We start from the raw sequence: 24386 nt of genomic DNA, 5'->3' as shown, positions 1-24386 counted from the left end.
GATAAGGATTGCTTTCTGGTTATCTAAGGACAGCCAAGGGCCTTAATATGATACCCCATCCTTCAAAAAAGTGATTGGCTAGGTTTTATATTCAATTCTCTGGAGTGAAGCTCAAATCAATAATTACCTGTGATGATTCCCACTGGGTCAAGCTGGTGCATTTCTACTTCATTGTTTTTACTTGTTTTATCAGATGTCTAACATTCCCCACCCAAAAGCGCAGTTTGAGGTTTTATTCCCAGCGAGGAACAAACTTGCTGTGTAACTGGTTGCCAGGAGGAATGCAAAAGCTTTCCAAACTGATGCCTCTGTCACTTTGAGAGCCCATCTTGTTTCTGTGGGATTTTTCTAAAGTATAGACAAATTGATTTAAGAGTGATAACTTGAGGCCTAATGCTCAGTGATCTATCATGGAGCTACTACCCCTACCCTTCCTGCATGCTGATACAGTACTTTGTTTTAAACATAGAATTTTTTAAAGATCAAGTCAAATTTGCTTATTAGAGATTGATTGATTTATAATGAATTTTAATTTCAATCTATTTTATTTACATTTCCAACTTGAATTTTGCAGTCCATCTGTAAAATACAACTGAACTATTAGAAATAATTACCCTTTCAATGAGTTGAGATCTAAATAAACCTCCTGCTGTCAAACTACAAACCTGCTTTTAAAGAGAGAGATTAAACTGACGTCTGCAGTGATCTTGTCCATTTGATAGGGATGATGAATTTAATACTTCATCTGGTGGCATCTCAATGCAACAGACCCTTGGATCCCTATGGAAGGGTTTGAGTATGTATTTGATGCTCTGGAGTCATTTCCAGTTTTCTTCAGAGATTTTTTAAATGTTTTTTTGCAACTCATTTTTAAATGTAATGTTTTAATCAATTCCTCATTGAATGTGCCTGTACTTCATTACACAGTACCTTGGTCCACATCTGTACCAAGTTCCTTGATCAACTTATATCATAGTTCAGGGAGCAACAAACCTGTTTGAACTGGGCAACCTGCTGCCTGAAATAGGTTTGTTGTCTTCATTGTCGTCCTTAAGGAAACAAATAGGGAAAAAAAACATCAGTGCTAAATTGCTGCAGATTTATATGTTATAACCTGGTGTAATAAATCCCCCTTAGGGAGAGGCAGTGAGTATTGTGGAATACTTGTAGCAAACGTTTACAAATCCTGCTGTTCTGCATTCCTAACTGCTCCTAAAGTGGACGATGGAGCACAGTGGTGCAAGCCAACATGGTGTAAAGTCTGTAATAAGCACATGCTGCAATGGTAGTTTATTTTACTGTCATACTCATGGGATGAGAAATGACCTTTCTCGGTAGATTGTTGGTCTGGAAGTATGTTTGTTTATTGTTTTGGTATGAAATTATCCATGATCTCATAGCATAGCAGGAAATTGTTTTGTCACGCATTGGAAAGGGGCAACGCGTTCCTTTATAAATGATCAAGAAAGCTTTTTAATAAGTGCTTTGTTACTGTCCACTTGGGATCTCTTTCCTTTAGTTTTTAAGCATGTGTGGGAAAGCTATGATCCTCACACCACACAAATCTGTTGTACTTGATTTTCTTGCAATCTGGGCATTCCTGTGAATCTTCACTGACATCACTTCAGGAATATATTCATGCTGAAGCTCTAATGCAATATTTACTTCCTCATCTATGTGCTCCTGGAAATGTATCTACTGTAAAATGTAGCTTTTTGGACAAACTTTCCATCTAACTTGCACCAAGTACTTTTCGCCAATTGTGCCTGTGCTCAGTGACCATTTTGGCTCCCAATCTAGCAAAGCCTTCTTTTTAAGAATTCTCATCCTCACATACATGATTTTGACCCAGCAACAGTAAAGGAACGGCATATTTCCATATCGGGATAGTAAGTGGCGTGGAGGGGAACTTGCAGATGGTGGTGCCCTTGTCCTTCTAGATGGTAGTGGTTGTGTATTTGGAAGGTGCTGTCTAAGGAACTTTGAATTTCTGCAGTGCATCTTGTAGATTGTACACAGTGCTGCTACTGAGTATCAGTGGTGGAGTGGGTGTATGTTTGTGGATGTGGTGCCAGTCAAGCACCTGGATAGTGTCAAGCTGCTTGAGTGTTGTTGGAGTTGCACACATCGAGGCAAGTAGAGAGTATTCCATCACACTCCTGACTTGCACCTTGTAGAAGGCGGATAGGCTTTGAGGAGTCAGGAGGTGAGTTACTCACCACAGTATTCCTAGCCTCTGAACTGTTCTTGCAGCTACTGTGTTTGAGGTGAGCCCAGTTGAGTTTCTGGTCAGTGGTAACACCAGGATATTGATAGTGGAGATTTCAGTGATGGATAACCCACTGAATGTTGAGGGATGGTGGTAAGCCTGCCTGTTATTGCTGATGGTTTTTGCCACATTTGTGGTATGCACGTTACTTGCCACTTGTGAGCCCAAGTGTAGATGTTGTTGAGATTTTGTTGCATTTGAACATGGACTGCTTCAATATCTCCGGTGTCCCAAATGGTGCTGAACATTGTGCACTCATCATCTGCCCTATGATGAAGGTAAAGTCATTGATTAAGCTGCTGAAGATGATTGGGCTCAGGATACTACCCTGAGAACTCCTGCAGAAATGGCCTGGAGCTGAGATGACTGATTTCCAACAGCTGCAATTCTACATGTGTGCCAGGTATAACTCTAACAGGTGGACAGTTTCCCCCCTGATGCACATTGTTTCTAGTTTTGCTAGGTCTCCTTGATGTCGCGCTTGGTTGAATGCAGCCTTGATGTCAAGGGTTGTCACACTTCTTTCACCTTTGGAATTCAGCTCTTCTGCCAACGTTTGAACCAAGGCTGTAATGAGGTCAAGAGTTGAGTGGTCCTCTTCGTGGTCCAAGAGTCCAAAGTGGGCATTGATGACCTCGTGCTGTTTGATAGCACTGTTGATGACACTTCCATCATATTACTGATTTGAGAATTGACTGACAGTTGGTAATTAGCCTGGTTGGATTTGTCCTGCTTTTTGAGTGTAGGACATATCTAGGCAATTCTCTACATTGTGGACTTTTGTCAGTGTTGTAGCTGTACTGGAAGAGCTTGGCTAGGGGAGCAGCAGGATCTAGAGCACACATCTTCAATACTATTGCTGGAATATTGTCAGGGCCCATACCTTTTGAACTACCTAGTGCTTCCAACTGTTTCTTGATATCACATGGAGTGAATTGAATTGGCTGATGACCTGTATTTGTGGTGCTGGGGACCACTGGAGGAGGCTAAGATGGATCATCCACTCGGCACTTCTGACTGAAGATTACTGCAAATGCTTAAGCCTTATCTTTTGCACTGATGTGTTGGGCTCTTCCATCATTATTTGTGCAGCTGCCTCCTCCAATGCGTTATTTAATTGTCCACCACCATTCCCAACTGGATCTGGCAGGACTGCAGAGCTGAGATCTGATCTGTTGGTTGTGGGATTCCTTAGCTCTGTCTATCACTTGCTGCTAATGCTGTTTGGTAACTTCAGGTTGACACCTCATCTTCAGGTATGCCTGGTGCTGCTCCTGGCGTGCCCTCCTGCACTCTCCATTGAACTAGAGTTGATCCCCTAGCTTGATGGTAATGGTTGAGTGGGGGATATGCCAAGCCATGAGGTTACAGATTGTGTTGGAGTACAATTCTGCTGTTGATGGCCCACAGCACCTCATGGATGCCCAGTCTTGAGTTGCTTGATCTGTTCGAGGTCTGTCCCATTTTAGCACAGTGATAGTCCCACATGACATGATGGAGGGTATTTTCAATATGAAGGTGGGACTTTGTCGCCAAAAGGACTGTGGTGTGGCCACTCTTAACAACACTTTCATGGACAGATGCATCTGCAGCCGGCAGATTGGTAAAGATGAGATCAAGTATATATTTCCCTCTTGTTTCCCCCTCAACCTGCTGCAGAACCAGTCTAACAGCTATACCCTTTAGCATCTGACAAGTTTGATCAGTAGTGCTGCTGCCGAGCCACTCTTGGTGGTGGACTTTGGAATTCCCCACCCAGAGTACGTTTTGTGCCCCTGCTATGCTCCGTGCTCCCTCCAACTGTTGTTCAACATGGAGGAGCCCTGATTCATCAGCTGAGAGAGGATGGTACGTGGTAATCAACAGAAGGTTTCTTACCCATGTTTAACCTGAAGCCATGAGACTTCATGATGTCCAGAGTCAATGTTGAAGACACTCAGGGCAACTCTCTCCTGACTGCAAACTACTGTACTTCCACCCTGCTGGGTTTGTCCTGCCACTGGGACAGGATATATCCATAAATGTTGGTGTTGCCTGGGACATAGCCTGAGAGATATGATTCCGTGAGTACGACTATGTCAGGCTGGTGCTTGACTAGTCTGTGAGACAGCTCTCCCAATTTTGGCACTAGCCCCCAGATGTTAGTAAGGAGGACTTTGCAGGTCAACAGGGCTGCGTCTGCCATTGTCTTTTCCAGTGCCTAGGTCAATGCCCAGTGGTCCATCCAGTTTCATTTCTTTGAGACTTTGTAGTGCTTGGTACAACTGAGTGGCTTGCTAGGCCATTTCAGAGGGCAGTTGAGAGTCAACCACATTGCTGTCGGCCTGGAATCACATGTAGGCCAGACCAGGTGAAGATGGCAATTTCCTTCCCTGAAGGACATTAGTGAGCCAAGGTTCAGGGCACTGAATCTGAAGTGGGAGACTACCTCAGCAGTTCACTATGGCTGCCACTATCATGCATACAACAGAAGCCCATTGCCTAGTTGATTAGTTTGACCATTCTGTGTGATTTCCAAGTTTGTTTTGTCAATCGTGTAGCAAATCATTGTCTTTTTACCACTGAGCAAACTCCACAAGTTTTTGTTGTTGTATATCACTTTGGCTCAGTTGGTAATGGTCTCATTCTGAGCAGTAATGATTTGTGTCCAAGCCTACTCCAGGAAATGAGCACATCATGTAGGTTGACAATTCAGTGTACTGCTGAGAGCACTGCATCTTAAAAGGGTCTGAAATCAACATGTGTTCCAAAAGCTGCAAGTTATGTCTAAACTCAAAAGAGAAGGTGAAGCAACAGCAGTGTGACCCCAGACCATGAGGCAGCCAACTCTGTATCCTAAGTGCCCACCTCTGCAGGAGTGAGACCTGGGCAGCATCTACTGAGCAGAGGAAAGGCTGAACAGTTTACACCTTTTGCTTTCTCCCGTGTCCTGCTGAGGACATAATCAACAACTCTGATGTCTGGGGGTGTGGTAATTTCATCGCAATGCACTTATTGCTAAGCTGTTAAAGTCTACACTGATGTAGCCCTATTCTATAGATAGTTAACAGCTGTGTCACCAATGACCTACTGCATGAACAGGCACCTGAATCAAAATCTCCACCACACCTACAAGCGAGATTTACTGTTGTTCTCCGTTGACTCTGGCAGCTGGGAAATGGTCGCTGATGGTGGGGACCTAAAATGATTGTTAGGAACGGCATCAGAAAAGTTGAGCAGAAATGATAAACTCATTTGGGTGAGAAGTGGAGCCATACAAAACACAGCCCAGTGCATTATACCCCTCCTGAGCCTACTGTTTTCTTCTTAGAGGCAAATTTGCTAGGGGCTTCTGAGAGACACCAGGCAGTACTGAGTTGATGCACACTATTACCTCATGAGATGAAAAGCCATCATCACCTTTGAAATATTGTGCCATTTTTTTAGATTAACCTTGAAAGGCAAATCAGGTCCAGAATTGAATATTATACGAAGAACATCTCCGACAATAATTCAGCAGTCCGTCAGGAATCCTGAAGGTGTATTGCACTGAAATGTCTGTCTAGATTGTGTGACACTGAGCAAATTGACCAGATAATAGGAGTGACAGAAAGCCTGGCCGCAGAGGCGTACATAAAGGCCCATCTTGAAGAAGAAAGTTGGAGGCGTTTAGGTTGACAATTGTTTTGGTGTCTGATTCCATGATAGGCCAGAATCTGAGAACACTGTTGTTCGTGTCTTTTGGCACAATGGTGGTGTCCTGAACTTTGAGTCAGAAGATCTGAGTTCAAGTCTCACTGGCCTGGAGCTGCATCATAACATGTCTAAACAAGTTATTTAAAACATTTTATAAAGTGGGTTTTTTGTGGAATGATGGTAGTTTCTCTATCTGTAGGCTAGAATGTCTGGGTTTCAAGTCCTGCCTGCCCTGGATGTGTGTCATAACATGTCTGAACAGGTTAATTAAAATATTTTTTATTTAGAAGGGTGGTATGCTCTAAGAGGTTACAGAGGAATGAAGTGATTTATAAACGAGGATGAAAACTTTAACATTGTGGAGATGCTGCATCAGTCACAGGGGTGCTGGCTGAAGAGAATTTGGCATGTGATACAGTACAGGTAGGGAGCATTTTGGAGCGGATCAGTTTTATGTGCATGCTGATTCCAAACAGTTAATTGCATTCAGTAAATTGGACAAACCTAATTGTGTAAACTGTGAAAATGAATAGGTCAAGGACAATTAAGATGGGCTGAAAGGCCTTCTGTTGTTCTAACCTGAGAATTACTATTGTTACTCTTAATTCTTTCTAATTCACTTGTGGGAGTTAGATGCCGCTAGCTGGGCCAGCATTTCTTGCTCAATCCTAGTTGCCCTTGAGGTGGTGGTGAGTGCCCACTACTGCCACCTCAAGGGCAGCTAGGAACAGGCAAGGAATGCTGGCCCAGCCATTGAGAGACAAGGGTCTGGCTGACATCCTGTGGCAAACTGATAATTAGGCAGCTGCGTTTTGACTGCTGTTGTGTGTGGAAGTTAGTTGGTTGATCAACAGTTTTAAATCAACAATTCTGAGGGTCCACAAATAAATCTTTTGAGCAGGTCCGATAAGCTCCAAAAGCCTTCAGTAATATATAATTTCCTCCTTATAACTGGACTAGAATCACCATCTATTTCAGGCAAGAAGTGTGTAACCTTCAGTTACAGATTGTAGCTTCAGTAGCTAACCTGCTTTTTGGTTATGCAGACATAATAATGTGGCAATTCCAGTCAATCATGAAGCTTTGTGCATGTAAGTTTATAATGGGTCTGTCATCAAAATAAATAAGCTGCATCTACTGAATTGGAAGGTAAATATAAATTGCAGAGTTTTTTTAGGTTTCATGTGAAGTTGAAACCTTTTTAAATAAAAAGCATTTCTCTGGTGGTATTGGCACAGTGTGCGTCATCTGGTGTGAGTCAAGAGAGCTGAAAGGAAGCTTTATCTGAAGGTGGGAGGTGTTTATTCACAGTGCAGCTGGCAAAGCCAGGGTCTAGAGTGAAGGAAGGAAATGTCGAAGGGTGTTGGGTTGAATTTTAACTCTGGCTGTCGAGAGCAGGCAGGACCCATCCTGTTGCCTGGTGAAAGCTTTGGGAGATAAACACGTCGAGCCACGAAGTAGCCCTGCGTCAATCATTTCACTATAACCTCAAAATAAAGAGACAAGTATTTACTTTTATTCTTTCCAGTTTAGTTTCACATGTACACTGTTTTAAAGCTGGAAATATTCAGTAACATCAGAATGTTTTAAGTTTTGCCTGCAGTTTTTTGCTGTCTCTCCACTTTCCTACCAACGTGACATTCAGCTGGTTCTTAGTCATTCTAACAGGATGCTATGAAATGCTTGAGAACAATTTAAAAGTGATTTTCTTTATTCCCTAGATTTCTTTTATCTTGCCCTTTTGCCTTAATGTCTCCTCTCCTGAAGAGAATTTAAACTGGAATAAGACTGTTGAGACCTTGGGGCTTCATTGTGGGTGTGCACATCTCCTAGCCCCCATAACTATCATTGAGTCAGGCCAGCTTCTAAATAGCTTGTGGTTCATGCCACTACCACCCCCCCCCCCCCCACCCCATGTCAACTTATGTCTCCACCATTGCTCATTGCCATTGCTTTTATCAGCTGCTGACGAGGCTGAGACCCGGCTGTTGCTCTTGGATAGCATTTCCTGGAGCCCCGATGTAGGAATACATACTCATACACCCGATACATACACCCAAATCAATTGGGCTGTAGAGGTAATTATGTAGTGTAGTTTGTGTTCGTGCTCTTGGTAGGTGCATGATTCCAGTGTATCTTTCTTTGTGGTGACTACGTTAAAATGGAAGGAGTTCATTGTACTTGTAATATAGCTGGCTGCAGATTGATCACATTCCTGGGGAGAAGCAGGGTACAAGCAGAGTTGACGCAGAGTCAGTAGTTTTGTGGTGGCTGTGCCTGTTGGGAGTTTATTTCTAGCAATACCTTTGTGTTGAATTATCCTCAAACGGCACGGTGACTCAGTGGGTTAGCGGTCTCAATGCCAGGGACCTGGGTTCAATTCCACCCTCTGGTGACTGTCTGTCTGTGTAGAGTTTAACACATTCTTCCCATGTCTGTGTGGGTTTTGCCAAATTAACCATAGTGTTCAGGGATATGTGGTTTAGGTGCGTTAGCTACGGGTAATGCAAGGTTATAGGGCAGGGGTGTTGTTCTGGGTCGGATGCTGTTCGGAGGCTGTGTTGGGCCGAATGTCCTGTTTCCACACTGTAGGGATTCTATTTTTTTTATTCTAGTCAAACCATGACCTGCTTGTTTGTGTTTAATCATTCTGGGTTTGAGTAAGTGGTGCGTGTACTTAAGTAAGGACATAGTGGATAAACATGGACTTTAGCAAGGCTTTAGACAAGGTTCTGCATGGTAGACAGGTTAGTAAAGTTAGATCACATGGAATCCAGGGAGATCTAAAATTGGCTTGATGGTCACAGACAGAGGGTGATGGTAAGGGGGTCTGTAGCCAGTGGTGTGCTGCAAGGATTGGTGCTGGGTCCACTGTCTTTTTTGTTGTTTATATAAACGATTTGGGTGAGAATATTGGAGGTATGGTTAGTAAGTTTGCAGATGGCACCAAAATTAGTGGCATAGTGGACGGTGAAGAGGGTTATCTAAGAGTATAATGGGATCTTGATCAACTGCGCCAGTGGGCTGAGGAATGGTAAGCGGAGTTTTATTCGGATAAATGTGACGTGTTGCATTTTGATAGGACAAACCAGGGAAAGACTTGTACAGGTAATGCCATGACCCTGGGAAGTGTTGAACAACAGAGACCTAGGGGTGCAGGTATGTAGTTCCTTGACAGTAGCATCACAGTAGACAGGGTGGTGAAGAGTGTGTTTGTCACGCTTGCCTTCATCAGTCAGAGCATTGCGTAGAGGAGTTGGGATGTCATGTTACAGCTGTACAAGACATTAGTAAGGCCACATTTGGAGTTATGTGTACAATTCTGGTCGCCCTGCTGCAGGAGGGATGTTATTAAACTAGAAAGGATGTGAAAAAGATTTACAAGGAAATTACCAAGACTAGAAGGCTTGAGCTCTGAGGAGAGGCTGAATAGGCTGAGACATTTGTCCCTGGAGCGTGGGAGGCTGAGGGGTGACCTTGTAGAGGTTTATAAAATCATGAGGGGCATTGATAAGGTGAATAGCAAAGGTCTTTTCCCCAGAGTAGAAGAGTCCAAAACTAGCGGGTAGGTTTAAGGTGAGAGGGGAAAGAATAAAATGGACCCCCGAGGGACAACTTTCCCGCACAGAAGGTGGGTGCATATATAGAACAAGCTGCCACAGGAAGTGGTGGAGGGGAGTACAGTTAGAAACATTTAAAAGACATTTGGATAGGTACGTGCATCGGAAAGGTTTAGAGGGATGTGGGCCAAACACCGGCAAATGGGACTAGTTCATTTTAGGAAATAAGTTGGGTTGAAAGGCCTGTTTTCATGTTGTATGACTCTGATTCTAAGTCGAATCTTAGTAACTTCTTCATTTGGGGATTATTTGGTATATTTGATTGATTGATTCTCCCTCAGGGATTGCAACAATTGGTACCTTTTACATGGCCTGTATTGTACAGTGCAAATGTTTTCATGTAAATGCTTTAAAAGATAATTAGCCATTTTCAATTTATTCTTCCTTCCCAATAGGTTTGAGAAGGGCAAAATTTATACTTACATTGGTGAAGTGGTGGTTTCCATTAACCCTTATCGTCCTATGAATATCTATGGAAAGGACACCATTGAACAATACAAGGGGCGTGAACTATATGAGAGACCACCTCACCTATTCGCAATTGCAGATGCAACATACAAAGCCATGAAGCGGAGGTCAAGGGACACCTGTATTGTCATATCAGGTAGGGAATGACTATTTTGATGAAAGATCACAGGAATCAGAGCTGGATGGCAGAAGATTCTATCTAATTCTATTTAAATAATTTACCATCAAACTGTGCATTCTGAATTTGGGGTCACCACTTTTTTGGGACAGTTGCACTTAAAGTTACTCATCTCTGCCACAAAACGTGAAACTTCATATACTGCAAGTATAAGTTAACAATCTCTCCCAGTGTGTAAGAACCTATAGTCCACTAATTTCTCCTCCTCTTGCCCCGGGCTGTGTATCTGTTAGTATGAAGCAGTGATATAGGAATTGGAGTTAATCTGGGGAGGTTCCATGTGAAGAATAAAGGGGCGTGTATTTAGATTGTACTTCCCAAACCTTCAATATGACAAAGTGCGTAGCAGCCACTGAAGCACTTTTTTTAATGTTTGTTCATTGTTGTAATGTAGGAAAACACTGCAACCAACTGGATGGCCCCAAGCACAATTTTCATTTCCTGTTTGCTCAAGATTGGCAAGTTTATGATTGTAAGGACTTGTACACGCAGTGCGTGCATTGTACATGCAGTAAAACAATGGAAGTTGCAAGTAGAGATCAGTATTTCATCCATTTCACCACTTTTCCTGATGGTCTCTGTCAAGACATCACCTATTGAATTCTGAACTTCTCCATTATAACATAGTATACTGTATGAAGGTGAGCAGCACAGTAAGGACTCTGTTAGTTACTCAAACTCCATGCTGAAGGGCACAGTTGTCCTACTGTGAGTAGAATTACTATTAGATGTTTGAAAAAAGGGGACAAGCTATGACATAAAACGATTGGAGTTTCCAATTCTTAAGGTGTTATCATGTTTAAATGGGGAGGCCGGAGGCTATTTTAACCTATGAAACAAAACAGGTTTAGAATTGGGAGAGCATAGCTTATATATATGGTTGTAGTTTGATTTGTTGACTGATTTAACACACCCAATAGTGTTTTATGCTGGAAAAATATTAATATTTGCAACAGCATGTCAGCTGTAGCTTTGTGGAGTTAAAGTTTCCTCTTTCTGGATTCCAGGGGAGAGTGGTGCTGGCAAAACAGAGGCTAGTAAATACATCATGCAGTTCATTGCGGCTATTACGAATCCCAGCCAACGTCAGGAGGTGGAAAGGTAATAATTGGAGACCTTAGTTTATGCATAATTTGAGTTATTGCTTACTTTAATAACACATACTCTAATGTTTTCTTTCGACCCTGCGTGAGAGAGAATGTTCTCATCTGACTGTTGAACAGCCAGACACACTTGATGTCTTGGGCTGATTTTTGCTGCATTCATTTGGATTAAATAATTTTATTTTAGTTACGCCACACACTTCATGATTGTCTTAAAGTCTGAACATCGTCATTCAACACACTATAACATGCTGAACATCAGCAAGCACAACACCATCTCCAGGATCAGAAACAAAATCTTGTCCTTGTAATTGCTGCCATGTGAAAAAATCCAAAAGTGATGCAATGACCTAACAATCTACTCACTTGACCTCTGAGTCTGGACGAAGTTTCTATACCCCTCTGACACCTGCACAACCTTCACCAAGTTCACTTCCTATCCTGAAAACATCAGGACTCAAATATGCCTTAAAATAGTTAGCAAAAATTCCAAAAAATACTTCATTACTTTGAATTGCAATGACTGTAGTGTGTAGATAGATTTTGTGATGTGCAGCAATATCTTACAAACAACAGTGGATGGAGAAACAATTACTTTTTTTATTGAATGAAAGAGGAATGTTGGCTGGAACATCGGAAAAACTACTTCCTGCTTTAAACAGTGACTTTGGAGCCCAACACCAGCAACAGGATTTTTGGTTGGTATGTAGGCAAAGCAAACATTGTTCTGCATGGTATTGACCAGCATGAACACAGGTATTGATTAATATAAGATGGAGTAGGGCCTCCCTTCTGATCAGAAATCCCCCCTCTAATACATTTCATGCAGTTTACTGAAAAGAGCTTTTCGCTAAGAGGAATCTCAACTCCAGAATTTATCTTAAGGATTTTGTCAATATCTTCTGACCTATTGTAACTTTTTGCATGAAATAGCTTTGTACAAATTTCAATTTGATTTATTCTCCCACCCACCACCAGCAGTATCACCAAACACACAAGATACCAATACTTTGCTAACATTGGTAAACTCCAACTGTACTAAGTCATTCGCTTTTGGTATGCTTTAATTAGAATTGATTTATAAGCCACATTTATACAGGTGGAGTGAAGAGAATGTGAGGTTTGCTGTTGAAAGCAATAAGAGGAATGCTTCAGGGATGATTTTATAGACTGCACCAATTCTCACAACCTCACAACTTGAATTATATTTTTCTGAAAACCACAATTCCAGTGAATCTGTTGTCTCAGACCTTGTGGAATTAGGGACTTTTAAAAATGATGAGCCAGTTTTTCCACCTCTGGTGGGTCATATGCAGATATGATAACAAGCAGGGAGCATTCTGCACTACAAAAAGCCAAATAATGTGTGCTGGAAATCTGAACGAATAACAAAAATGTTCAGGACTACAGATCTGTGGAGAGAGGATTAAATTAGCATTTCATTTCAAATGTGGTTCATATTTATTTTAGGGAGTTCTGGCTTATTACTTTTTACTTCAAATAAAGCAGAGCTTTAAGAAAATTTACACAGCACTCTCTGTCTAATACTCAATTGTAAGGGGAAACCAGGTATATCTTTTCTCACCAAAGATAGGACTTTTCACCATTTGAATCATTTTCAATTTTAGAACAATCTTTTAGAATGTATAGATGCTGGATTTGATCCATCAAATCCTTTGAGCCTTTTGATCCATCAGACCAAACCACAGGTGGTTTCTCAGAATGTTACCCATTAAGTAATGCCCTGTTTGTATTTGAGTTTCTCTGCAGCCCTCCAGTTCTTGGAAACTTGTTTTGGTTTGGACTGAGACCTTGTATCTGACATTTACAGAATTTTGCTCTCCACAGGACATTTTCTTAAGTCCCCAGTGCTTGAAAGTGATTTGTTTTACTTGTGTTGAACTGGATTCAACATTATATCCAGGATAAGCAATTACCAATACTTGTTACTTTTAAAGCTTGTGGGTTGCAAGAGGCAAGTCCAAATAAGAATGTATTTCGACAAGCGAGTGCCCAGTGATTATTTTTGGGATATGATGTAATGCTGTAATGATTCTTCTTTCTGTTGCAGGGTCAAGAATATGTTGTTAAAGTCAAATTGTGTACTGGAAGCCTTTGGAAATGCAAAAACCAACCGTAATGACAATTCCAGTCGATTCGGAAAGTACATGGACATTAATTTTGACTTTAAAGGTGACCCAATAGGGGGCCACATCAATAACTATCTCTTGGAAAAAGTAAGAATTGATATGACCAAATTGATTTTGCTTCTAATTAGTCATGTTTTTGGATCAAGGGAGTAAAGAGCGAATGAAAGAGAGGACGCTTAGCCAGGAGTTAGGTATCAATTCTGACTTTAGATTAGCTGACAGGTGCTAGTAGCCCATTGTTGCATGTCATCATGTGTTAATGCTGGAAGACAAATGATTGACTCAGATTCAGTGCACTGACTGGTTCCTTCTGTGCTGTAAATCTCAGTACATTAATTGTTCAACGTTCTGAGTAATCTTGAATGTTAAATCATAAAATGTGCACCGAGTTAGGATCAGGATACTGGTCAGTCTTTGAAAGGGGGAGAGCTGTTCAGGGTCTAATTACTTGTCATCAGTGTCCACATTCTGGGAATGAATACAAAAGGAAACATTTGTGACCTGTTGTTTTTTTTTTACATAAGTTATTGAATTTGCTTTTGTGACTATATTACTTGTCATTCTTCTAGGTTCCACTGTTAAAAATAATATAGCAGTTTTTGGCCACGTTTTACGTTTGAAATCTAGAATACTTGCAAAATTGTGATTTTCTCACTAAATAAATCAGACCGACTTTTACTTAATATTGAACCTGACCCAGTCTGAGAACTATGTTTGGTCATATTACCAATCTGATTAAATCTAAAGACTTATTGTGATCAGTGGGGATGGGGTGGTTTTGCAGCGGTTCGAAGGAGGATATTTGTTTTCTGGGTGTTTAACTAAAGGCCCATTTTCTTACTTTGGAGAAGAAGCCGACAATGATTCAGAGTATGCGCACGACTCGCCTGTATTCTAAATTGTGGTTGATTGATTGTGGTTTTGGATTGAAAGTGACTTAGGTTGACAGTTTCTCATCTTTTCTGTAGGTTATCTCCACTTTTTGAGATAATATATGGAGGGGAACTGTAATAAGGAAAATGGAAGAGAGAATTGATGCAATGACACAACCTTGTTTTGCCCCAGTTTCCATTAAGATAGAGTTTGTGCTAGTTCATGGCTTGCATATCAATGAGTGGGCAGAGGATAGTGACAAATGTCTGAGAGCAGCCAAATTTGAGATGATTATAATGTCAAAAACACTATAACAAGCACATGAAAAGAAGTCCTTTGTCTCTACCAGTAAACTTCATTGGCTTGATGAGAAGGGCAGAAATTCAAGACCTAATCAAGTGTAAGCATAAAATTTACATTGATCGGTAATTTCACCATAGCTGAAGAGAAATGCTGCAGTCCTACAGGTAGCTAAAGGCAGCAATAGAGTATACAGTCACAATCTAAAGAACAAATCTGGATAGAAAAAACATAGGATCCAACAACTTATGAATGCCAACAACATATTTGGTTGCTTTAGCACTTTTGAGATGATCTGCAGCCTAAGCAATAAAGGATACAATTGTTGAGAGCTGATCGTGAAGGGAAGCTCTTCAATGACGAAGAGGCAGCCAGTGCTCACTGGAGAGAAAATTCTGAAGATCATCTTGACTGAGACTGTACTGCCCTCTATCCCATTCATCAATACTCCACCCAACTCAGTCTTGGTGCTATGCTGATACACCATTTCAGGCAAAGTTGAAAAAGCCATTTGACAGGTGACAAGCAACAGATCCCCTAGACCAAATAGAATCCATTCAAAAAAATCTGAAGTACAGTGGAGATGCACTCCTCGCACAGTGGCACAACTTTATATCCTTCAATTGAGAAGAGAGCACTTACTGGGGTAGAAAAAAGTTTTAAAAATCAGTTTGCAACTTTAAATTGTTGGTTGAGTTAAAATGGCAATACATTTTCGCTCCTGCTGCTGTGAAAATGAAAGGTGATATGAAGCACAATTGGAATTTTTCTACTTCCAGTCACAAAGCTATGAAATAGCTACAGAAATCATGAGCAAAGAAAAGTGGCAATATGGCCATTGCTGCTGGACAAAGAGTGCTACAAGTTGTATTGCAGCCTAGATCTCACTGAGGAGTGGAAAAGCTAGGCTCCAGAGATTCTGAAGACTTTGATACACCCTTTGCACTGTATTAATGTTACTTTTGAATTGTATGGATTTCGTACCAGAGCTCAGAGGAAGAGAGACTATATATGAAAGCACTGTTATATTAAGCTGAACCTTGAGAGTTTGGGCAACTGAGAGATGTCCTCATCAGAAAGCAAAAATATCTTAGGTGTAAGAGATCATCTCTGCTGAGAGAGGATGGGTGATGGCCCTCAACTCTCAAATGAGGGACTCAGCCACTTCCGAAAGGAATTTGGGAAATTGAACACCATCCATTATCATTCCATTTGACTGGCAATATCGTGAAGTCTAAGGTGGGAGTGAATATTGCTAAAGGGATCATTTTAAAAAAAAAAAAGTCTAGCAAATCCAGTATAGGCTTGTGCAGGGCAAATTTGAGAAGAAAAATACACATACTGAAAGCATGAACTGTTGTTCGTTCCAACAACAGGTGTCATGCTGCACCAAAATGCTTCTTGTAATAGTGAAATAATAAAATTTCAATAATAGTAAAAATCCTATTGATGGCAGAGTACCAAAGGGTGAGTGCAAAAAATCAAGGTGAAACAACAACTGAATTTCACTTCGATTTAAACTGCCAGTCATTTCAGGAGGTGAGCGATTGAGAGTCAGTCAGAATGAAAATGTTACACCATCTAGTGATTTGAGAACCACATAGTGACTTGAGAGCTGTGTTGAGCAGTTTGTTACTTTGTATGCAGTGAAAGTGAACAATCAATCAAACACATTAATGTAACTGCAGACATTTGTGTATAACTAGAGCAGCTGTCCCTTTGCAGCACGCAACTGATGTGGCTCTCTGGGACAGATGACCAAGTTCCCCAGCAATAGAAATGGATCAGTTATAACTGTTACCATGGCAACAATGCTTCTGGGAATTAAAACCCTATCATAGCAGCAACTTGATACCAGTCAGCCAATGACCGTTGCGCACACAGACTATAGGATACCTGTATGACATAAAGACTATGTATGCAATGCTTGTATACAGACTAGAGTTAATACTGTTAATACTGATAATGAATTAAATTTTCTTTGTTACTATGTATATTGAGTAACTTGTGCAACTTGTAACTGAAAATAAGAGTGCATGGAATTTATTTGTGTAAAAGATGATGTTTGGAGAAATGCCATTGAACTTGACTTATTGGCTGACTTGCCATTGTGATTTGACCTCTGACTTCAGTTGTAAGTGCCTTTATGTGCAATTTGGCAGCCATTACAAATGTAGAATCATAGAATCCCTACAATGTAGATAGAGGCCTTACGGTCCATCAAGTCTGCACTGATCCTCTGAAGAGCATCCCACACAGATACTGGGAGAACTTGCAAACTCCACACAGGCAGGCATCACAGGCTGGAATCAAACGTGGGTCTTGGGCCATGAAAACATGGTAATTCCTAAAGATACTTTGCCTGAAATGCGTAAATTGTGACTAAATAAATTGAAACTTCAAACTCAAACAGGAAACATAGGGTGTAGGTTCAGTGCTTCCTTGGGCAATGTTTTCCTGCTAGTTTCTGCTGACGAGTACCCATTTTGAGTTTAGTCATATTTTACTCATGGGAAGAATACTTGCTGTTTTGTTTTTTAACTTTGCTTACTTTCTCCGGGGTTTACACAACCGTGCAGAATTAGTATTTTCAGCTTTATTGGTTATTCCATTGGCTAAATGGAGTTATTGTGAGAGAATTAAGTATTTGCATATGTGGCATCAATGAATCTGTTGTAAATTCTGGAGAGATGTTGCTTTATCTAAAACTTTAATGGTTCTTGTTTGACAGTCTCGTGTTATAGTGCAACAGCGAGGAGAACGAAACTTCCACTCTTTTTACCAGGTTGGTGTCAACAAATAAATACATGATTCATAATCTGATCGGATAATTCAAATCCTTGTGAAATGTTTCATTATGGGAGCAGACGGGGCCTCAGTTTAAAGTATCATTTAAAGGATAGCACCTCTGATATTGCACATTCCTTTAGTACTCTGCCTTTTGGTGTCAGCCTGGATTAAGTACTTTTGGGCAGGAAGTCTGGCTGATTACTTACCCAGAAGTGCTGAAGCCATGTATTGGGTCCCAGTGTACTGTTGGTGAGATCAGCCTACTTCACATAGACTGGGAATGAAGACTTGTGATCTGATATGAGGCTGGCTGTTTAGTGGCCATTTGGAGAATTTGCCCATTCCTGATGCAGTACTAAAAGCCTGTTCCTCTCGCAATGCTTAGCTAAGGGTCCTGATAAATAAAGAGGCCTTACAGAACTGCTAAAGCCCCAGAGTGGTCTGACTGGTCATTTGAATCTTGCAATTTTAAAAACACACTAACCTTAATAAAACGACCAAGTATACTTTAGTAAAATGGTTCTTGTGGCACAGTGGTAATGTCCCTGTCTGTGAACCAGGAGGTCTGGTTTCAAGTCCCACCTGCTTCAGAGACGTCATAAAACATCTGAACAGTTTGATTTTAAAAATATCTATTTTAGCATACCAAATAGTGTACTGTACAAGTTGTGTTTCACTAGCACTGTGAAGCTTGTGTTTCAAGAGCAATGGAAATGGCAAAACAGTCAAACCAACATGGAAGAGACTAACCAAACTAGGGAATGAGGGTATTTGCAAATGGACACTGCAGGTTATTGGCCTCACCAAGACTATTTCCGCAGGATGGAAATAATATTTGATGTTGGCATAAATCCTCCTTATGTACTTTAATTTTAAAATGATGTGTTCCCATTTTAGTTATTGTTGGGTGGTCCTGAGAAACTGCTACGAACTTTGCACATTCAGAAAGATCCAACCGCCTACAACTTCATCAAGGGTGGAGGAGTAGTGAAGGTAAGGTTAATGAGTAAGCAGAGGGAGAAATCAAACAACTTTTTGTTTTGCTTCCTTTCATAAAAATTATGCAACAACTGGCATGCAACAGCACTGCAGAGTTTAAAAAAAATCTTTTTTCCAAAATGTGGAACTGGAAATTTGCTGTTTATTTCATGCATCCTTCCTATCCGTCTGGAAACACTTCAGTCAATGGGAATTGGCAAGAATCAGTCCTTCCTTGTTTTAAAGACCACTGCACCTAAACAGGCATTTCCCTGCCTTATCCATACTGAATCATTCAGATCAGGCCTGGGATTGTTGGCTGGCTCGTCGCGGGGTGGGAAAGAGGCATCTGGCAGGTTGCCATTACAGCTGAGCACAGTCTCATGCCTCCGTTCATGTATGTACCCTTGCACAAGGAGTCAGTCATTTGAGACCAGGAGCAGAAACACAAGCTAACTGTATCCTCCCAGATCCAGGGATTTTTCTGTAAATTGTAACAGCAACAGGTACAAACCTGACTGAGATGAACTAGCTGGGCCCTTTTAGTCCCCATAATGGTTGAATGATCTTGCTAATTTCTTTGGAGAATCTGAGGATTGTTTGTTATTATACCGTACATGCACAATAACTTGATTGGGACATATTGAATGAAGATGTTTTTACATAATGTAGAGCTGTGCTGTATTAGGAAGCTGCAGTCTATTTACACTGATTGCAAAATATTTTCCTAACTTTTTAAATTATCCTTTGCACACAGTCTGCTATAAACGATGCTGCAGAATTTAAAGCTGTCGCAGATGCCATGAAAGTGATTGGTTTCACTGCTGAAGAAATTCAGACGGTCTATAAAATTCTGGCCACTATTCTGCACCTGGTAGGTCTTTCTGTTTCTGCGGTGAGTGATTGTTCACTGAAAAGGTGTATTGAGGTATCTGTGTAGGCTGGATTTCTGTGATCAGTACTGCAACAATCATCTCCAAGTATGTTCAAGCTGACCCGCTAGGAGCATTGCGCCAGAACATAAACTAAAGCAACGTATTTTCTGGATAGGACTAAGGCAGACATAGTCGTATCGCACTGAAGCAGACCCTTCAGTCCAGCTTGTCCATGTCGACCAGATATCCCAAACTTAACTAGTCCCATTTGCCTGCCTTTGGTCCGTATTCCTCCAAGCCTTTCCTATTCATGTACTTGTTCAAATATCTTTTAAATATTGTAATTGTACCCACCTCTACCACTTCCTCTGGCAGCTCATTCCACACATGCACCACCCTGCTGTGTGAAAAAAGTTGCCCTTCAGCTCCCTTTCAAATCTTTCTTGTCTCACCTTAAACCTATGCCGTCCAGTTTTGGACTCTCCTACCCTTGGAAAAAAACCTCGGCTATTCACCTTACCAATGCCCCTCATGATTTTATAAACCTTTGTAAGGTCACCCCTCAGCCTCCGACGTTCCAGGGGAAAAAAGTCCCAGCTTATCCAGCTTCTCCTTTTATACCTCAAACCCTCCAGTCCTGGCAACATCCTCTGAATTTTTTCTGCACTCTTTCTAGTTTCACATCCTTCCAACACTAGGGCAACCAGAATTATACACAGTATTTCAAATGTAGCCATATCAATGTCTTGTAAAACCACAATGTGACATCCCAACTCCTGTACTCAATGCTCTGACCAATGTAGGCAAGCGTGCCAAACGCGTCCTCCATCACCCTGTCTCCATGCGATGCTGCTTTAAGGAATTACGCATCTGCACCCCTAGGTCCCTCTGTTCAGCAACACTCCCTGGGCCCTACCATGAACTGTGTAAGAAATGTGAATGTACAGCAGATTGGATTTGGTGAAGGTAGAAACTTTATTTCTCCCTTATTCTTCAAGGAGTTGATAACCAGGTTAAAGGATATCAATTTACAAATCTCTTCAGATCTTGTGGTTTAATTGTTTTGGATTTCATGTTAACTTTGCTGATTCCCTCCAACATAAGAGGCTTAAAGTCTATCACTTCAGCCACTCCCTTGGTCATCTCAATTGTTGCTATAATAACAAGAGTACAAGAGGAAGTGGAACAAGAGTAGTCCATTTGGCCCTTTCACCCTGCTATTTAATACTTTCCTGGATGGTCTATGTCATTCCACCTTCCTGAACAATCCACGTTATCTATTAATTCCCTTAATATCCAGAAACCCATTGATCTTCATCTCTGTGTACTCGCTGACTAACTGGGCCTTACCTTTGAGGGAGATAATATCAAAGGCCTACAAAAAGCAGATTACTACCTGAATGGCTGTAAATTGGGAGAGGGAGTGTGCAGCGGGACCTGGATGTCCTTGTGCACCAGTCGCTGAAGGTAAGCTTGCAGGTGCAGCAGGCGGTGAAGAAGGCAAATGGTATGTTGGCCTTCATTGTGAGAGGTTTTGAGTACAGGAGCAGGGATGTATTGTTGCAGTTATGCAGGGCCTTGGTGAGACCACACCTGGAATATTGCGTGCAGTTTTGGTCTCCTTTTCTGAGGAAGGATGCTCTTGCTCTCGAGGGAGTGCAACAAAGATTTACTAGGCTGATTCCGGGGATGGCGGGTCTGACGTGTGAGGAGAGATTGACCAGGTTGGGATTGTTTTCATTAGGGTTCAGAAGAGTGATGCGGGATCTCATAGAGACTTATAAAATTCTAACAAGACTGGACAGGGTAGATGCAGGGAGGATGTTCCTGATAGTGGGTGTGTCCAGAACCAGGGGTCACAGTATGAGGATTCCGGGTAGACCATTTAGGACGGAGATGAGACATTTCTTCACCCAAAGAGTGGTGAGCCTGTGGAATTCATTACCACTGGAAGTAGTTGATGTCAAAACATTGAATGTATTCAAGAGGAGGCTAGATATAGCACTTGGGGTGAATGGGATCAAAGGTTGTGGGGAGAAAGCAGGATTAGGCTATTGAGTTGGACGATCAGCCATGACAGTGATGAATGATGGAGCAGGCTCGAAGGGCTGAATGGCCTCCTCCTGCTCCTATCTTCTATGTTTCTGTGAAGAATTAAGAAGAAGATAAAAGAAGCAACAATGATATGAGGAACACCTTTTCGTGCAATGATTTGTTTGGATCATTGCCTGAGAGTGTTGGTGGGCAGGTTCAATTGAGGGATTTGGATTGGTATCTGTAAAGAAAGAATCTGAAAGATTATGGGTAAAGGGATAGGGAATGGCAAAAGGTAAATTGCTTCATTGGATAGGCAGCACAAATCAATAGGCTGAATAGTGTCCTGTACTGTCCTATTTCCATGATAAAATCCCTGATCCTAGTGCATTGCTTCCACACATTTTAATAGAATATTGGGAAGAGGTAAAGCATTATTACTTTTAAGAATAGGTTCGAGAAAGGCCTTGTTAGGAGGGGAAGATGATGGTCATCTATTTAGTGAGAATGGGGTCAAGGGAACAGGAGGTAGTTCTCTCAGACAAGAAGACTGAAAAAGGCCTGTGGCATGTGTGCCTTCATTGGAAGGGCATTGAGTATAAGGATAGGCAAGTTGTGCTGCAGCTTTACAGAACTTTAGTTAGGCCACACTTGGAATATTGTGTACAGTTCTGGTCACCATTACCAGAAGGATTTGGATATTTTGGAGAGAGTACGGAAAAGATTTACCAGGATGTTGCCTGGTATGGGGGATTTTTTTCCCAGGTTGGAGGGGTTGGTTACCAAGGGACAAAGATTCAAGGTGCGGGGGGACATTTAAAGGAGATGTGATGCAAGTTTCCCACACACAGGGTGCCGAGTGCCTGGAATGTGTTGCTGGAGGAGGTGGTGGAAGCAGACACAATAGCAGCATTTAAGAATCACCTGGACGAATACATGAAAAGGAAGGGAATAGAGGGATATGAAGGGCAAAATGTGTCAGTGCAGGCTAGGAGGGCAAAGGACATGTTCCAGTGATGTCTTGTTCTCTGTTTAATGTTCTCCGTTCTCTGTTCTTTGCTCTAAAAAGAGAACATGGGGGAAAATCTAAGTTTAGGACTGGGGCAAGCTAAAAGGAAATTTTGCTGGGAAGGCTAATCGGTACAAAAGTGGGAAGTAGCAGAAGAAGCTGATTGGATGGCCTTGATGTTGGTGACAAAGAAGTTCCTGAGCATCTTGCACTTGTTGGAGGTGAAGTCTTGAAGGAACTGTTGTGTATTATGCCTCAGAGATCTGTAGATATGACTCTCATCAGGTACTTTCTGTGAACAGGAGCTTTATTGCTAATACATTGTTTCGTCTGCCTACTCATACTTGCTGTTGAGTTTCAGTTTAACTGACAGGCTTAATTCCAGAACACGACATGGTGAATAGTCAACAGACATGCACAATCAAACACTGAACAACTGACCAATTGAATACAACTCGGACAGGGGAGAGTACGGAATTACTTGAAGTGACAATACTAATTAAAGAACCACTAGAAAATAAATGAAGCACCCAGAATTATTTCCAGTAGGACATTGTTAAAATATAGAGAAATTGCAGTTGTGAAATCTTTGTTAAACCATCCTTCAGATGTAATGAATTGTGTGCTGTACTCCTAGATATATTATTCAAAGGATATAGCAGCGTTGCTGAATTAAAAATGGATTTCCAAGCAAAGTTAAACATGTCGGGTCTCCTTTTGAAAAATGAAGACTGGGATTTGATCATATTCAAATAGGAAAATCGTAGAAATGTGAATCGTGCTGTTCCCCACATGTGGAAATTCCCAATTAGTGGTTATCAGTATAAGACAGTTAGCAAGAAATTCAAACACATTCTGAAGCAGTTTCTTTACCTGCAGACTGGTACAAATGTGGAAATTGCAGTCCTAGGGAATAGTTGAGCTGAGAGGTATTTTAACGAAGATTCAGTAAGTACGTGATTGAGGAACGAATGATGGGTTATGTTGGAAGAGTAGGATGTAGGGAAGAGTGCAGGGAGGCTTGATTGGAGCTTAAACATGGATGGACTGAATTGCCTGTTTCTCATATATTTTTATATAATTCTGTGCATTTTAGAATGATTGAATACTTACAGTGCAGAAGCAGGCCATTCAACCCATCAAGTTCACACTGCTGTCCAAAGAGCATCCCACCCAGATCCACCCCTGTCCCTATAACACTGCAATTCTCATGGCTAATCCACTTAGCCTCCACTCTATGGGCAATTTGGCATGGCCAATCCACATAACCTGCATATCTTTGGACTGTGGGAGGAAACAGAGCACCCGGAGGAAACTCTTGCAGACATGAGGAGAATGTGCAAACTCCATGCAGACAGTCGCCCAAGGGTAGTATCGAACCTGGGTCCCTGATGCTTTGAGGCAGCAGTGCTAGCCACTGTCTGCCCACTGCTGTTTTTTGGAACAAAGGGGAAATAACGCATAAAAATACTTAACAAGCTTAATGATGTGATGAAATTAACCTTGAATAAGATCAGACACATTGAATCTGAATGGCCACCTCATCCATGGTCACGAGCATAAAGGGTTACGGAGATTAGGCAGGAAAGTAGAGTTGAGACTGAGATAGGACCAGTCGCAATTGTATCAAATGGCAGAGCAGGGTCCAGGGGCAATGTTGCCTACTCCTGCTCCTAGTTCTTGTATTCTGTTCATTAAAGCCTAATAAGTTTCAAAAAATGGTATCAATGTGGATTTCACAAGTTTCAAAATCTCCCCTCCCCCCACCGCATCCCAAAACCAGTCCAGCTCGTCCCTGCCTCCCTAACCTGTTCTTCCTCCCACCTATCCCCTCCTCCCACCTCAAGCCGCACCTCCATCTCCTACCGACCAACCTCATCCCGCCCCCTTGACCTGTCCGTCCTCCCTGGACTGACCTATCCCCTTCCTAACTCCCTACCTACACTCACCTTTCCTGGCTCCATCCCCGCCTCTTCGACCTGTTTGTTTCCTCTCCACCTATCCTCTCCTCTATCCCTCTTCTATCCGCCTCCCACTCTCTCCCTATTTATTTCAAAACCCCCC

At 41.7% G+C, this 24386-nt stretch overlaps 1 protein-coding gene across 1 annotated transcript in view; it reads left to right on the top strand.

Annotated features, from left to right (window-relative positions):
- The window catches only part of myo1d (myosin 1D), a 420078-nt gene that overhangs the window by 76155 nt on the left and 319537 nt on the right, over nt 1-24386 (top strand). The window contains exons 2-7 of the mRNA XM_048614719.1: nt 9960-10168; nt 11218-11311; nt 13385-13550; nt 17368-17421; nt 18324-18419; nt 19162-19278. Of these exons, the coding sequence (XP_048470676.1) occupies nt 9960-10168; nt 11218-11311; nt 13385-13550; nt 17368-17421; nt 18324-18419; nt 19162-19278 (736 nt within the window). The remainder of the gene's footprint in view (nt 1-9959; nt 10169-11217; nt 11312-13384; nt 13551-17367; nt 17422-18323; nt 18420-19161; nt 19279-24386) is intronic.

Source organism: Rhincodon typus, chromosome 30 (assembly GCF_021869965.1).
Source record: "Rhincodon typus isolate 14 chromosome 30, sRhiTyp1.1, whole genome shotgun sequence".
In the NCBI taxonomy this organism is placed as follows: Eukaryota; Metazoa; Chordata; class Chondrichthyes; order Orectolobiformes; family Rhincodontidae; genus Rhincodon; species Rhincodon typus.
This window is presented reverse-complemented; position numbering and strand designations above follow the sequence as displayed.